The 14645-nt window shown below is 40.4% G+C and overlaps 1 protein-coding gene across 5 annotated transcripts in view; it reads right to left on the bottom strand.

Annotated features, from left to right (window-relative positions):
* CKAP2L (cytoskeleton associated protein 2 like) overlaps positions 1-14645 on the bottom strand; it is a 33242-nt gene that overhangs the window by 14044 nt on the left and 4553 nt on the right. For 2 of the 5 annotated variants that reach the window (XM_036873897.1, XM_036873899.1), the window contains exons 4-5: positions 7681-8927; positions 3550-3757 (exon numbers count right to left, since the gene is read on the bottom strand). In XM_036873897.1, coding sequence (XP_036729792.1) covers positions 3550-3757; positions 7681-8927 — 1455 coding nt within the window. Of the gene's footprint in view, positions 1-3549; positions 3758-7680; positions 8928-14645 lie in introns of those variants that run through there. The other 3 variants (XM_036873901.1, XM_036873902.1, XM_036873900.1) reach the window with 3 other exon arrangements.

The raw sequence follows: 14645 nt of genomic DNA on the forward strand, positions 1-14645 counted from the left end.
ATTCAAAAACGTAAAGTTACTAGTGAACAAACTTTAGAATTCAAGTGGAAGACTTGAAACAAAAGTAACCACGAGAAGAATATATAACTTGCATACCATGTTTGAACTCACACTTACCACTTTCTTTTGTGATTTCAATTTATATGCTTTCTTTATGAAATAAAGAAAACTGGATAAAGAGATGAGGGAAAATAAACCAAAAAATAATTCATGTAAATTGAATTACAAAATAAAACGGCAGAGATAAAGTTAAACATATACGCAATTATTACAATAGATGTATATGGGCTAAATGCACTTTTTAAAAGCAGGGAGTTCCAGATTTGGTTAGAGAAATTAAACTGTATGAACTCATGAGACATACCTTTAAAAATAAAGGGATAGAAAAAAATTTACTAGACAAATTGTAAGAACAACAAAGCAGGTGTGGCAAGATTAATATCAGACAAAAGAAAAATCAAAGCAAGTCATGAATCTTTAGTACCTAACGACATAACTTTGAAAATAAGAAAGTAAACGTTGACAGAAATACAAAATGAAATTATCAATCACAAATCACAGTGCCAGTGAGGGACTCTGGCATATTTCTTTCAGAGAGCAATGGATACCCATGTAGAATTTTCTGTTCAACAGAGAATACATATCCTTTTCAAACACTTTTGGAACATTCACCAAGACTGATCAGACATTAAGACCAGAAAGAAAATTTCAACGTTCACCAACCACAGTGCAGTATAATTAAAAATTGACAGCCAGAAAAAACAAAAAAAGAACCTCCAAAAACCCAACACCAACAAAGCCAACTACATATCTGGGAGTTAAAAGATACTCTTCTAAGATAACTTTTGGATTAAAGAAGACATCAAAATGGAAATCTCAAACTAGAAACGAAAACGAGAACATGTCAGTTATTAGGCTATGATCTCTTAGCTCTAAACCCCTTTTATCCTCTGCTTTGTTGTGCAGAATTCTGTAAATGTGCTGGAATTCTGTAAATCACTTTCTGTTTTGACAGCAGTTCTCTGATGGGCTCGGCCAGTATGGGGCACTAGAGGGAGGTTGCAGGGCTGGAGAAGGGAGGGGACTGCCTCTTTCCCATTTGCTTTCATCACCCCAGCAATGGTCCTTCACTCTGGCAGCAGCAGTTGGTTCTAGCCTCTACCTTTTTTCCCTGGCATTCACGGACTCTGCCTCACTGTGCTCCTTCAGAGGCAAAAGCGCCAACCGGGTAGCTAGCATCGTTTTCTCAAGGTCTGAATCCCAGCCCTGCAGGGCCCCTCCTCCAGCTCCGGTGGCACCAGCATTGCTAGTAGTATGCCCTCCTTAGAGTTGGAGTCCCACTTCCACCAGGGTTTGTCTCTCCTCGCTGCTAGGTTCTGATATCCCCAACCTCTCTTTGTTCCCCTAGACCCAGTGGGCGCTAGCTGCTTCCTAAAGTTATTGCCACTGTTACCTGAGATTCATTTTTGCTGTCAGTCCTGTGTGTCGCACCCATATCCCCTTTGATGATTCCTTTATCATTTTTGTGCACACAGGCTCACAAAGTACTTTCAAGTCCAACAGCCAGCATCTGTACCTCTTTGTATGTGTCCACAGAGTCAGAAATGCCTGGGCATTTTTGACCCCCCAGGGGCAGCCATTAATCAATGATCATGGAATTACTAATGTTGCAGTCCCCTTGCCCCCACAACTCTGAGAGGTGTGACTTGCACTCTCTCCAGAGCTCCCATGCGGGAGTGTGCCACAGTTATCCTCCATGAACTTTGCTTGATACCACAACCCTGCTTGCCCTCTTTCCCCTCCTGGTCCCACATCCCCAACTCCCCTCCCAGTTGTCCCTTGGAGTCTCTTCCTAATAAATTACTTTCACACAAATTCCCCTCTTAGGGTCTGCTTCAAGGAAACTCACATAAGACACTGTGAAAACAACCTTCATATTACATTCTTTCTATTGAGATACCTTGTGTTTCTGTTTTTCTGACTTGACTCTAACTGATACATAACATTACCTAGTCAAACATGAAGGATATGACCAAAGCTAAATTCAGAGGCAAATTGATAGCACTAAAAAATATTTTTGATAAAATAAGACTGACATAAATGCTCTAAGCTTTCAACTAAAAAAGCTAGAAAAAGAAAAATAAACAAAAATAGATGCAGACACTGATGCAAGAGAAAAAAATAAAACCCAAAAGATGGCCTTTTAAAAAGATGAATAGAGAAATCTTTAGCAAGTCTGATTTAAATAAAAGGCACAGAATTACTAAAATTGGCTCAAGAAATACAAAACCTAAATAGACCAATGACCATGGAAAAAACTGAAAAAATAGAAAATTATCCCCCAAAGTCCAGATGATTTTATAGGTAAGTTCTTACCAAACCTTCAAAGAACAAAATAATTCTAATGAATCTCAATTGCAAATAAAATATTTTCAGGGTACAGGAAAAAAGGAAAATACCCAACTCATTTGACAAAGCCAGCATAATACTGATACTAGGAAAACACAAGAAAAGACAACCAAAGAACACACATAAAAATCTGAAATAACTGCAACTCACAAAACCATATACTTCATTTCTCTACATACCTATACTGTTAAGTAAATGCATAAAAATTGTCTGGAAGGATAATGGGCAATAGTGGTCACCTCCAGGGAGAAGCCTGGGATGTGTACCTTGTGTGTGTGCATGTGCGCCTGCGCAAGTGCTGGGAGTAATTTACCTGTATTATTTGAAATGCTTTTAATAATAAAACTGTATTCAGGTATTTTTTTAATGCAATGAAAACAAGAGAAAGAACAAACAAAGAACTGAAGTTTAATTCCACAAAAGAGAAGTAGTTAATGTTTAACTGAATCTAATGAAAAAACTGCCCAGAGTAGACCTAATTTGAAGGTTTCCCTTTTTTGCTGATGTACGATACTACCAGTCAAACGACAGAACTGAGTTTGCTTCAGGCAAGGACCTTAGTATAGAAGCCTATCCAGTTATTTTTTATTAATATATTTTTCCTTCAAGGAATATCCTAAGGATCATACCCTTTGCTTACCATTTACTTTATCCTTATCTGCAAAATCCAAGATACAATTTAGATGCCATTCATAGCTACCTAGAGTCTTTAGGATAATCTAATTCTACATGAGGCCTTGCCTTTTGACTTTAGCTTCATATCTAAATGTCAAATGTTTACTCTTTGGACCTCAGTACATGAAGAAGGCAGAGTTCCTTTTGGATCCCTCTGGAGCCAGACTACTTGGGTTAATTTCCCAACTTCTCTGTGCCTCAGCTTCATTTGTAAAGTGAATATAGTAATAGTCATTATGTAATTGTATGAAATAATATAAGTAAAGTGCTTAGAACAGTACCTGGCATACAAGAGTCATTATTTAAGTACATGTTTATTATTATTACTATCCTTCCTCTCTATTAAAAGGAGGAGCTAAATTTCTGCTTAGACAGAGGTTATCTCCCCTACACTATATTTAACAAAAATGTTAAAAAAAACTCTAAGATTCAGCAAAGCTCTGGGAGCTTACTGTTCACACTCACCCGTTCAATGAGCTGCAGACATTCTGTCAGAGTGTTGTTAATTTTACTGGATAGTTCAAGTTGTGCTTTCTTTTCTTCCTCTTCTTTTTCCATACTCTTCCAGAATGAAATATTCATTTCCTCTATTATTTTTCTTTTTGTTTTAAGTTCCATAGGAGGCCGTTTATAGATCCTCCCCTTAGATTTCTGCCATTCTTCCAATTGTTTCCTGTTATACAATTAAAGAGGGGGATGGTTTTAGGGGTTTTTTCTGGTACATGGTTAAGCTTCTGAAGTATGACATGCATAGATTATCACTGAACACCTTCAACTGGAAAGTCAGGAGAATGTTTTAAAAATAATTTACTAATTGGTATTGGAAGCAGTGGTTGCCCCCACCCTTCAGAAGGCAGACGCCAGATGGATTGGTCGGATTACAACAGGTGGTTAGCATCTCCATCTTCAAACTCCTTAATTTCCTGATTATTCTTCAATATTTTTCTCTGAAAATTTGTATTTTACCTGTATGCTACTCCTGACAATTGCTGTCCTAAGACATCCCTCCATCTCTGAGATCACTAACTCAGCACTCCATTTCTTTTTCTTTTTAAATTAATTTATTTATTTTTGACCGTTGGGTCTTCGTTTCTGTGTGAGGGCTTTCTCTAGTTGCGGCAAGCGGGGGCCACTCTTCATCGAGGTGCGCGGGCCTCTCACTATCGCGGCCTCTCTTGTTGCGGAGCACAGGCTCCGGACGTGCAGGCTCAGTAGTTGTGGCTCATGGGCCCAGTTGCTCCGTGGCATGTGGGATCTTCCCGGACCAGGGCTTGAACCCGTGTCCCCTGCATTGGCAGGCAGATTCTCAACCACTGCGCCACCAGGGAAGCCCTCCATTTCTCTTATCATAAGCTTTGTATCTGCCACTCAACCAGACTCACCAAACCTGTATCCTGCCCTCAGTAGGGTCTTGGCCACTCAAAGCGACCCACTTTGCCCAGTTCCTTCGCTCTCTCCTGACCACACATGACCCCCTCTTCCCCTAACGAGATCAGTAATTTCAGGGCTCTTTTCTTAAGCAGGTGGTCTCTGACGGTGCCAAGTCCTAACCCTCGCTCTCCCCACACTGTTCACTCTCCACTCCTGCTCTGAGGCAGTCCATAGACTACTGCTGAAGGAGGCACCAAGACATGTAGGCCCAAGCGTCTGAATGTAGGCTCTTCAGTTTCCTTCAATTACAACTACATGTTTATGACTCACAAACGTACATTTCAGCCCAGATCACTCTCTAGGGTCCCAAACTTTGTAAACTCCAGTGCCTAACTGATATCTTTTATTTGATGTCTGGCAGGCATTTAAAATTTAATATTGTTCAAAACAAAGCTCTTGATTTTCATCTCCAAATCTTTTCCCAAACAGCCTTCCCTACATTGGTAAACAGTGCCCCAATCTACCCAGTTGCTAGGGCCTAAAACGAGGAGTTGTCTTGAGTAGTCCTTTCTTTGCCCCACGTCCAACACATCATCATATAATCAGTATTGATTCTATCTCCACTACCACCACTCTTGTCCAGATCACTGTCACCTTCTGCTTGAAATGCTGCAGCAGCCTCCTAACTCATCTCCTTCCTTCCACTCTAACCCTTTTCAAATTCATCCTGTGCACAGCAGCTAGTGATCTTTACAATGTAAACCAGAGTCACGGCCAGGAACTTTCCATGGCTCTTGGAATAAAATTCAAAATGTTCTCTGTGGCTGGAGGTGCAGTGCAGGTTGGTTCCTGCCTAGTTCTCCAACCTCATGTCACACCACTCTCCCCCTCACTCACTGCCTTCCAGGAGCTCAGGCATTTTTCCCGTTACTTGACCCAAGCTCATTCCTCCCTCAGGGTCTTGTATTGTCTGTCTTCAGTCCTCTGCTCAAATGACACCTCCTTGAAGAGGTAATTTTCTGTAATTATTCTGTCTTAATCAACAGGTTGATTTTCTGTCTTTTCCACTAGAATGCAAGATCTATGAAGACAGAAACCTTGGCTGTCCCAGTGCCTAGCGTAGTGTTTAGAAGACGTAAGTGTTTAATTACAGTAAAATTCACCTTTTTTGGTACACAGTTCTGTGAGTTTTGACAAATGCATGAAAGCATGTGACTGTGACTACAATCAAGATATAACACCCTCAAAAATGCCCCTGTGTTCCTCGGTGCCACCCATGCCAGCTCCCGGCAGTCACTGAGCAGTTTGCTGTCCTTGTAGCTTTGCTTTTTCCAGAAAATCAGTAACTATTAAAAAAAAAATGTTATTTATTTATTTTTGGCTGCGTTGGGTCTTCGTTGCTGCACACGGGCTTTCTGTAGTTGCGTCAAGCGGGGGCTACTCTTCGTTGCGGTGTGCATGCTTCTCATTGTGGTGGCTTCTCTTGTTGCTGAGCAGGGGCTCTAGGCGTGCAGGCTTCAGTAGTCGTGGCACGTGGGCTCAGTAGTTGTGGCTCACGGGCTCTAGAGTGCAGGCTCAGTAGTTGTGGCACACGGGCTTAGTTGTTCCGCGGCATGTGGGATCTTCCCAGACCAGGGCTTGAACCCGTGTCCCCAGATGCTTAACCACTGCGCCACCAGCGAAGCCCCCGAGAAAATCAGTAACTATTAACTCTCTTGTTTCTCCCTTGATTTCTGAGCACAGTCCATACAGTGCTTATATTAGCCCTAAGTGCTTCCCCTTTCCCTTCACCGGCTTCATGACAGAAGCTGAGTCATCTGGCATGTGTTTCCCCTATGTTCCCGGCATTCTTCTTACCTCCTTAGCCTTGCTTCTAATCATAAATGAAGAGGGAACTTGCCTTTTCTAAAGCTAACGTATTCCTAAGACCTGGCTTTATTATTCTAGTACTTTCCGTATATACACCAGAAAAAACGTTCCATAATAGTAGACTATGACTGTGTGCTCACCACTGTATCTCCCAGTGTAGGTGCTAAAGGAACACTCGAGGAATCGGAGAGTGATCTATCCTTCTCCACAGACTCCTCCTTTTTTTTGTCACCAAACTTGGCCCAACTGTAATCTGTCTTAGGATCCATTGTCTGTTATCTGGTCTACACTGCAAGCTCCAGGGTAGGGACCCTGACCTCCTCATTCACCAGCTCAAGGTCTTTGCATTCAGTTTTCTTTTTGCTCAGAAGACTCGTCCTTCTTCCTGTCACTGCCCTTTTCCCAGCCCAGATGTCACTGCTGAAAGTACCTTCCCTGACCCTTCTATCTAAAGTCATCCCAGCCTCCCTTTCTCAATCGCATCACCCTGAATTAAGTTGTTTATTTTCTGTCTCTTCAGGAGGGCAGAGAGCTTGTCAGTGGTGCTCAGGGCTGTATTCAGAGAATAAATCCTGCCCTCACTTCACTCTGCTATACCTTTTAGCTACCATCTAATTTTACATGTTCCTTTTGCCATTGCCAGGAATCTCCTTATTTTCTACTCCAATCAGGTGTACAGAGGTGCTTCTCCTGGGAGGTTCACCACATCATGAGAATATGTCTGGTCCTGTGCAGAAAGTGTATGAAATCCTTTGGCTCAGTTTCACGCATCACACATGTTAATGTTAACTCCCAGCAGCCTGAGATCCTGACTTCTAACATCTGAACTCTGTATGTGAACTGATTACTTCTCTCTGCCTTAGCGTACTTTCCAAAACTTGGCCTGCTTAGACTCATAGAAGTTTCCTGCTCCTTTTTCTCTGATAACTTTTCAGATTTCACACTAGTTGGCTTGACAAGGGACTACCATTTCCACACTTCCTAGCTGTGTAAGTTCACTACTCTGGCTCCTCCTACCCTGCCTCTTCTGTTGCTGTTCAGTCCCTGCAGGGCACTTCTTGCATGAGTGGTCTACCTCTGCAACCTCTACTTCTTATTCAACTATTCTGTTTCAATTTCTTTTTTAAAAAATAAATTATTTCAAGCATATAGAAAATTATAGAGAACAATTTGAACACATGTATGTACCACCCAGCTCTATCAAGTCTTCATATTTGCTTTGTCTTTTTTTCAGAGTTATATCTAAAAATTACTCAGGAGCCATTATTCATGACCCATCTCCTGACTTTCGCACTCCTGATGGTCAATTTGCCTAGTCATCTTAATTTGCAAAATTTTGGAATTAAAATAAAGTACCTTCGATCCTCTGCTGTGGTCTTCTTATTTGGATTAGTTTGGGTCCCATTTGGGAGTCCTCTTCCATCTATGGTTGTGCCACCAGCTTGAGTTCTGGGAGCTGTCTTGTTTAGAAAACAGTTCTGGGGAAGAGCCCTTTTCAACTTGGAGTCCAAAGTCTGTGCTTTTTGTTGACAGCTGTTGTTGCATTTATTCCCTTTGGCTCCATTTGCTCTTATGCTAGGGGTGCTTGGAATGACTGAGTTAAAGCTGCCAACTGTCAAATTAGGCCTTTGGCTTATGGCTTTTGATTTTTGCAGTACATATGATGTCCGACGTCTACAACAAGCTTGCGTGGGTTTATGATCTTGCTTTGTGTTTGGATGTCTGTTGTTACATCCTCTCTGAAGCACTTTGGGGTATGTGCTGGGTTTGCTATGTTTTACTTTCTGTTCAGTAACAGTGCATGACTGTAACTTAGTTTCACTTGGTCTTTCATACTTACCCCTATTAACCTTTATATTCTTTATGTCCTTAACCACTGTTTTCTTTGATGCTTGAGTCCTGTTAAGTGTCTGGACAAAGTGAGAGGAAACTGTTTTTGGGGGTTTTCCCCCTGGTCTTGCAAGATCTGTTCCTCTAGAGAGTTGCTGAGACTTCTCTGGTGGAATCCTGATTTGTGTTTCTTCAACAAATTGTTTATTAACTCTCTCTTTCAGAACAGCACTATTCACTGACCTTTTGCCCAAGACTTCTTTAGTAGGAGCCATACTGCTCTTGGTTTGATTAGTTTTTGGCTTTCTTACAGTGCCTAATTCAGGATTTGGCTTCCTCTCAGAGTCTGGTAAGATTTGGGGCAAGTTCTCTTTATTCATCTCTTTTAGACAGCTACCCAAGGATTCATTTTCAACATGAGTATTGTCCACAGAGTCTGTACATTTAGCAGTTCCTTGTTGTGTTACCTGCTGCTTTGTAGTTTTCAATTCCTGTATATTAAGTGACCCCATGGTTTTTCTTGACAGTTTTCCAGTAGTGGATGATCCAAATTCATGCTGTTGTTGACTACTTCCGGAAGGCTTACAGTTTGGGTTAGAAGAAGCACATTCTGAAGTGAGCCTTTTTTTGCCCAGAAGTTTTGGTGGCTCCAACTTTGGCCTCTGGGACCCTGTGATACTGGCAGGTCTGGACTGAAGTTTAATGCTGATGGGTCTTGTAGCTTTGACAGGCAAAGCAACATGGTTGGTAACATCCTTTTTAGGTCTAATAGTCTAAAAAGACAGAGAAAGATATAAAAAAAAGTAAACTCATAACAACAGTCCATTGTTTTTAAAATAAAAAAAACTAGCTATTTTGTTTATAATTGCATTTAAGAAAATTGAATCCTGAGAAAAAAAAGACTCACTAATAGATGATTTTTATAACTGGAGTTCCTATTAGAAATATATTAGAATCTTTTAGCTTGATAGAATTCAGCAGAGATGCAGTGAACACATAAAAATTGCTGTTTAGGGCTTCCCTGGTGGCACAGTGGTTGGGAGTCCGCCTGCCAATGCAGGGGACACGGGTTCGAGCCCTGGTCTGGGAGGATCCCATATGCCGCGGGGCGGCTAGGCCCATGCGCCACAACTACTGAGCCTGCACTCTAGAGCCTGCGAACCACAACTACTGAGCCCACGAGCCACAACTGCTGAGCCTGCGTGCTGCAGCTACTGAGCCCACGTGCCGCAGCTACTGAAGCTCGCACACCTAGAGCCTGTGCTCTGCAACTAGAGAAAGCCCGCGTGCAGCAATGAAGACCCAACACAGCCAAAAAGAAAATAAGTAAAATAAATAAATTTAAAAAAAAATTGCTGTTTAAAAAAATAAATTTGGCTCCATCAAACAAGTACTTGCTGAATGCCCATTATATCCAAAGGAAGTGTCCTTCTAGGGACTCTGGAAAGATACATACATAATAAACTTATGTTAGGGTGCCTCCCAAGTTCCTCCTAGTACTTTGTATTGCTACACTAATTTTCTTAAAACAACACTGCCTTTGTAAAGGTCAGAGTGTCACTCAAGAAACTTTGTCTCATCCTGGAGATCAGTGGTATGGATATGTGGTAGATGCTGGGAGGCCTGAGATACTTTGGAACAGTTCTGATTAAGTACCTAACATCTCAGCAGAAAGTCAGTCATATTTGTGAAGTCAGGAAAGGGTTTTAAGGTTAGATTGTATATTATTAACAAGTAAATATTTCAGTCATGTGATTTAATTTTGGATAAGAAAGGTAGGACTAGGTTGCAGAGAACTTTTAAAACTAGGGAGGGGTGTTTAGAATTAATATGGTAAATAATAGGGACAGGCCACTGTGGATTCTGGAGCATCCGCATTGAACGCAGTTACTCAGAAAGGAGAATTTGGCAGAGATTTGTAGACTATCCAGGGAAAGATATGGCAGTGCTAGAGTTACCGTTCTCTATTTTTGGTTTGATAATATGATGAATAATTACTATGTAAGCTTTGTGAACGTGTAAAGGACGTCTGTAACTAGAACCACTCGGCCTTAAGAGCGAAGAGATGGCCGCCCTAGGATGGCCTGGGCGTGTGCGCTGTTGCTCATGGGTGCTATAGGGGGCACTGGGAGTGGGAGGCAGAGAGACAGAGGATGTGCTCACGCGGCGACAGCTGGGTTACTCCTTGAGCCCCAACGTTTACATCAACCTCGGCTCTCCCATTATTGCTCATTACTGCTTACTGAAGAGGCAGGGATGTTGGTATAAGCTTTCCAATTATGTGCTATTCCTTACTTGTTCTTTTTTGTATATTAAAAAAAAAATTGAGATATAATTTGCACCCCATTCACCATTTTAAAGCGTACAATTCAGTGGGTTTTAGTGTATTCACAAGACTGTACAACCATCGCCCCTAATTCCAGAACATTTTCATCACTGCAGAAAAGAAATCCCACATTTGTTAGAAGTCACTCCCCATTTCCTCCTCCCCACAGATCTGGGCAACCAGTAATCTATTTTCTGTCTCTATAAATTTGCCTATTTTGGACATTTCTTATAAATGGAATCACGTAATACGTGGCCTTTCGAATCTGGCTTCTTCCACTTAGCATAACGTTTTTGAGATTCACCCGTGTTGTGGCATGTATCAGCACTTCATTACTCTATTTTTTAAATAATAAACTTTATTTTTAGAGCAGTTTTAGTTCAAAGCAAAATTGAGTGGAAGTACAGAGAGTTCCCATATATTCCTTGTCCCCACACAGGCACTTCACTACTTTTCATGGTTGAATAAATATTCCATTTTATGGCTATATCACATTTTGGTTATCTATTCAATTGATGGACATCTGGGTCATTTCCACCTTCTGGCTATTATGAATAATGTTGCTATGAATATTTGCTATAAGTTTTGTGTGTTTGTGTGTGTATCTGTTTTCAACTCTCTTGGGTATATATCTAGGAGTGGAATTCCCGGGTCATATGGTAGCTCTATGATTAACTTCTGAGGAACTGTCAAACTATTTTCCAAAGTGACTGCACCATTTTACATTCCCACCAGTAATACATAAGGGTTCTAATTTCTCCATATCCTCCCCAACACATATTATCTGTCTTTTTGATTATAACCATCCTAGTGGGTGTGAAGTGGTATCTCACTGTGATTTTTATTTGCATTTCCCTGATGTTGAGCATCTTTTCATGTCCTTATTTCCCATTTGTATACTTTCTTTGGAGAAATTTCTATTCAGATCCTTTGTCCATTTAGAAATTGGGCTGTCTTTTTATTGTTGAGTTGTAAGAGTTCTTTATTTATCCTGGGTACTGGATCTTTATCATATACAAGATTTGCAAATATTTTCTCTCTTGTACAGCTTTTATATCTTTATTTTAGATCAGCCTGGCCTTGCTAACTTACTGTAAGTGGTAGAACTGGTCATGCAGTTAGTTTCAAGCACTTCATTGAGAGAAAAACTAGGCTTAGAAGAGTCATTAGGCTAGCAGAATAGCCTGCAATCAATAGGCAAATACACACCATTCGAGCTGGAAGGGATTTTGGAGATCATTAAATTGAGCCCCTTCATCTGAGAGGGAACGTGAGCTGCCCAAGGTCAGGCAGAGTGTTAAGAGGCAGGGTTGGGGATAGAACTTCAGTCTCTGACTCCTGGCCTCAGACAACTCACGTCAGATAGATCTGATTAAAAAAAAAGACAACAAAAAAACAAAGACAGAATGTACAAGAAGGAACAAGTGACACAAACTGAATTTGGTCACTTCATTTTGTACATATGAAGCCAGAGAAGGGAGAAAATTCACAAAGGATATGACCAGGGTTTAAATCAGGAGAGATTTACTGCATCTATACTAGGCACTGTGCTAGACTGCAAGGGGATACAAAGATGAGAGAAGATGACACATGCCCCTGAGGAGTGCTAACAGAAAATTGTGATACGAAGACATGAGGGCTGAATAGGGCTGAATAGGGCTGGGAGGGATTGTAGAGCTCATCTGATTGGTGGTTTTCAAGCATTTTTGTTCATATACTCCCAAAATAATTTTGACAAACTCTGTACCTTCCTATACTTTTAAAAGTTAATAGCTAACATTTTTTCATTGTTAGTTTAAATAGCTGCAAATATGTAATTTCAGGCACACTGTCAATATTGACATTTCAAGATGAAATGAAATTTGATACCCACTATAATCCATTTAGAAACTATACAAACACACTCTTCTTTAACAACTGAAAATATAATACCTTTCTTTTTTCTCCTGGTCTGTTTTCATTCCAGTTCACCACAAAATTTTTTTACCAGATATTTGTGCTTGGAAGTTTATAATCCATTACCCTATCATACTTCTCAACAAATACATGTCTATAAATTTACCTTAATCTGTATTTACCATAACTATAAATAATTCAGCAAAAGAAGATAAATGTTACCAATTTTGATCAACAATTATTAAACATAAAGAGTAAAATACTTTTTCATAAAGAAATGGAAATGTCTCTTAATGAGTTGGCTGGAGCTTCCCCCCACAATTAGTTCATGTATTTACTGGAAGACATTATATTATTTATTGCTAGAATGAGACAGAGGTCTTCATCAGTTTTATTCCTTTGGCTTTTTAAATAAAAACACAGAAAATTTGTTCACATTATCAGGTAGATTGGGAATAGAAGAAGTTTTGTTACAGCAATTACAGTCAATTCTTTGAACTCATCCAGAGGCATATGCTAAAAATCATACAGTGATCTCTCAGCAAAAAATTATTTTTAATGTTCTTCCACATGACAATGTTGAATGCAAAGAACTAGAAGCTGCTTGAACTGCAAAAGGCTTTCTGAACATCACCACCATTATTTCAAATTGTCCCTTGATTTTGTACTTTGGAGGTACATAATTCCATCCCAGAGCGAAACAAGCAGAGAAAGAACTGAAAAGTGCAAGAAGGATGACAGTGTCAAGGAAAGTGGGAAAGGAGAAACTGAAGTACATTCGATGACAAATCAGTTTTGGGCAAAAGCACATATGGAAGTTGAGGATGTGGAAATTGGTTCTGTTAAAATGTGTACCTGCTGGAGATGCTTTATGCACCTCCAGAGGAACATATATCCCAATATGCAGACACTTCTAAATGTACTTCAATCTGCATTAACTCAATCCTTTCAAACAACTCTATGAGAAACCTCCTATTATTCCCATCTCACAGATGAAGTTAAGTAACTTGCCCAAGGTCCCTGAGCTAGAAAACACAGGAGTCAGGATTTGGACCAAGGCAGTTTCTTAACTATTATACATTACTGTTTCTCAATAAATCTAAGAGGATGGCTCCAAGGAATCTTTCCAAATATGTTAAAACTCCTGATAGGAACAGAAAATGAAAAACTTCTTTTGTGTGTTCCTTTGTGTGCCAGAATGAAACCTGAAACAGTTATGGTGAGGGCTGTTAATTTCAAATAGTGAGGCATGGTAACAGTACACTAAGAGTATGCCAGAAAAGCTTTGTTCAGGTCCTGAGTCTGACCCTTATTGGCTGTATAAATGTGGCCAGTCTCCTTGAGCCTCAGTCCTCTCATTTGTAAAATGGGAATAATAATAATAATAATAATAATGATATCTATAAACTAGGGAAGGTGCCATAAAGTCCTGGTTTTTTCAAGATAGTTTTGATTTATGCCTGTTGGCCCAACATATTAATAGCACTTCCTTTTACTCTCAAAGGTCTCTGGACATTCAATCATATGACCTCCCTGCTTATAGCATTGTTTTGAATATTAATTGAGATATTGTATGTAAAGTGTCTCATCCAGTATCTGGATAATAATAAGTACTCAAATGTTAACTCTTATGGTTATATATAAAAAATGTTTTATAAATTGTGAAGCGTTATACAATTGTAATGATGAGTTATTTGCCTAGTACGTTGAGTTTCTCCCAAGTTCCATAATTGCCTTCCCCACTTCATTTTTATCTTCACTACTGTGATACCTACCGTAAAGGGTAGGTATCACCTCATTTAAGAGATGATTTACTGAAATCAGTATTGTCAGCTTCAAGCAAACCTTCTGGGAGCTCTTAATGAGGGCCCCTTCCAACAGAGTTTTTAAGCCTTGCATGCTATACCAGTTCAATCTTCCTAAAGCAGAAGTCTAACCCAGGGGCTTCCCTGGTGGCGCAGTGGTGAAGAATTCACCTGCCAATGCAGGGGACACGGGTTCGTTCCCTGGTCCAGGAAGATGCCACATGCCGCAGAGCAACTAAGTTCGTGTGCCACAACTACTGAGCCTGTGCTCTAGAGCCTGTGAGCCACAACTACTGAGCTCACATGCCACAACTACTGAAGCCTGCGTGCCTAGAGCCCGTGCCCCGCAACAAGAGAAGCCACCTCAACGAGAAGCCTGCGCACTACAACGAAGAGTAACCCCCATTCTCCGCAACTAGAGAAAGCCAGTGCAGCAATGAAGGCCCAATGCAGCCAAAAATAAA

Source organism: Balaenoptera musculus, chromosome 13 (assembly GCF_009873245.2).
Source record: "Balaenoptera musculus isolate JJ_BM4_2016_0621 chromosome 13, mBalMus1.pri.v3, whole genome shotgun sequence".
Lineage (NCBI taxonomy): Eukaryota > Metazoa > Chordata > Mammalia > Artiodactyla > Balaenopteridae > Balaenoptera > Balaenoptera musculus.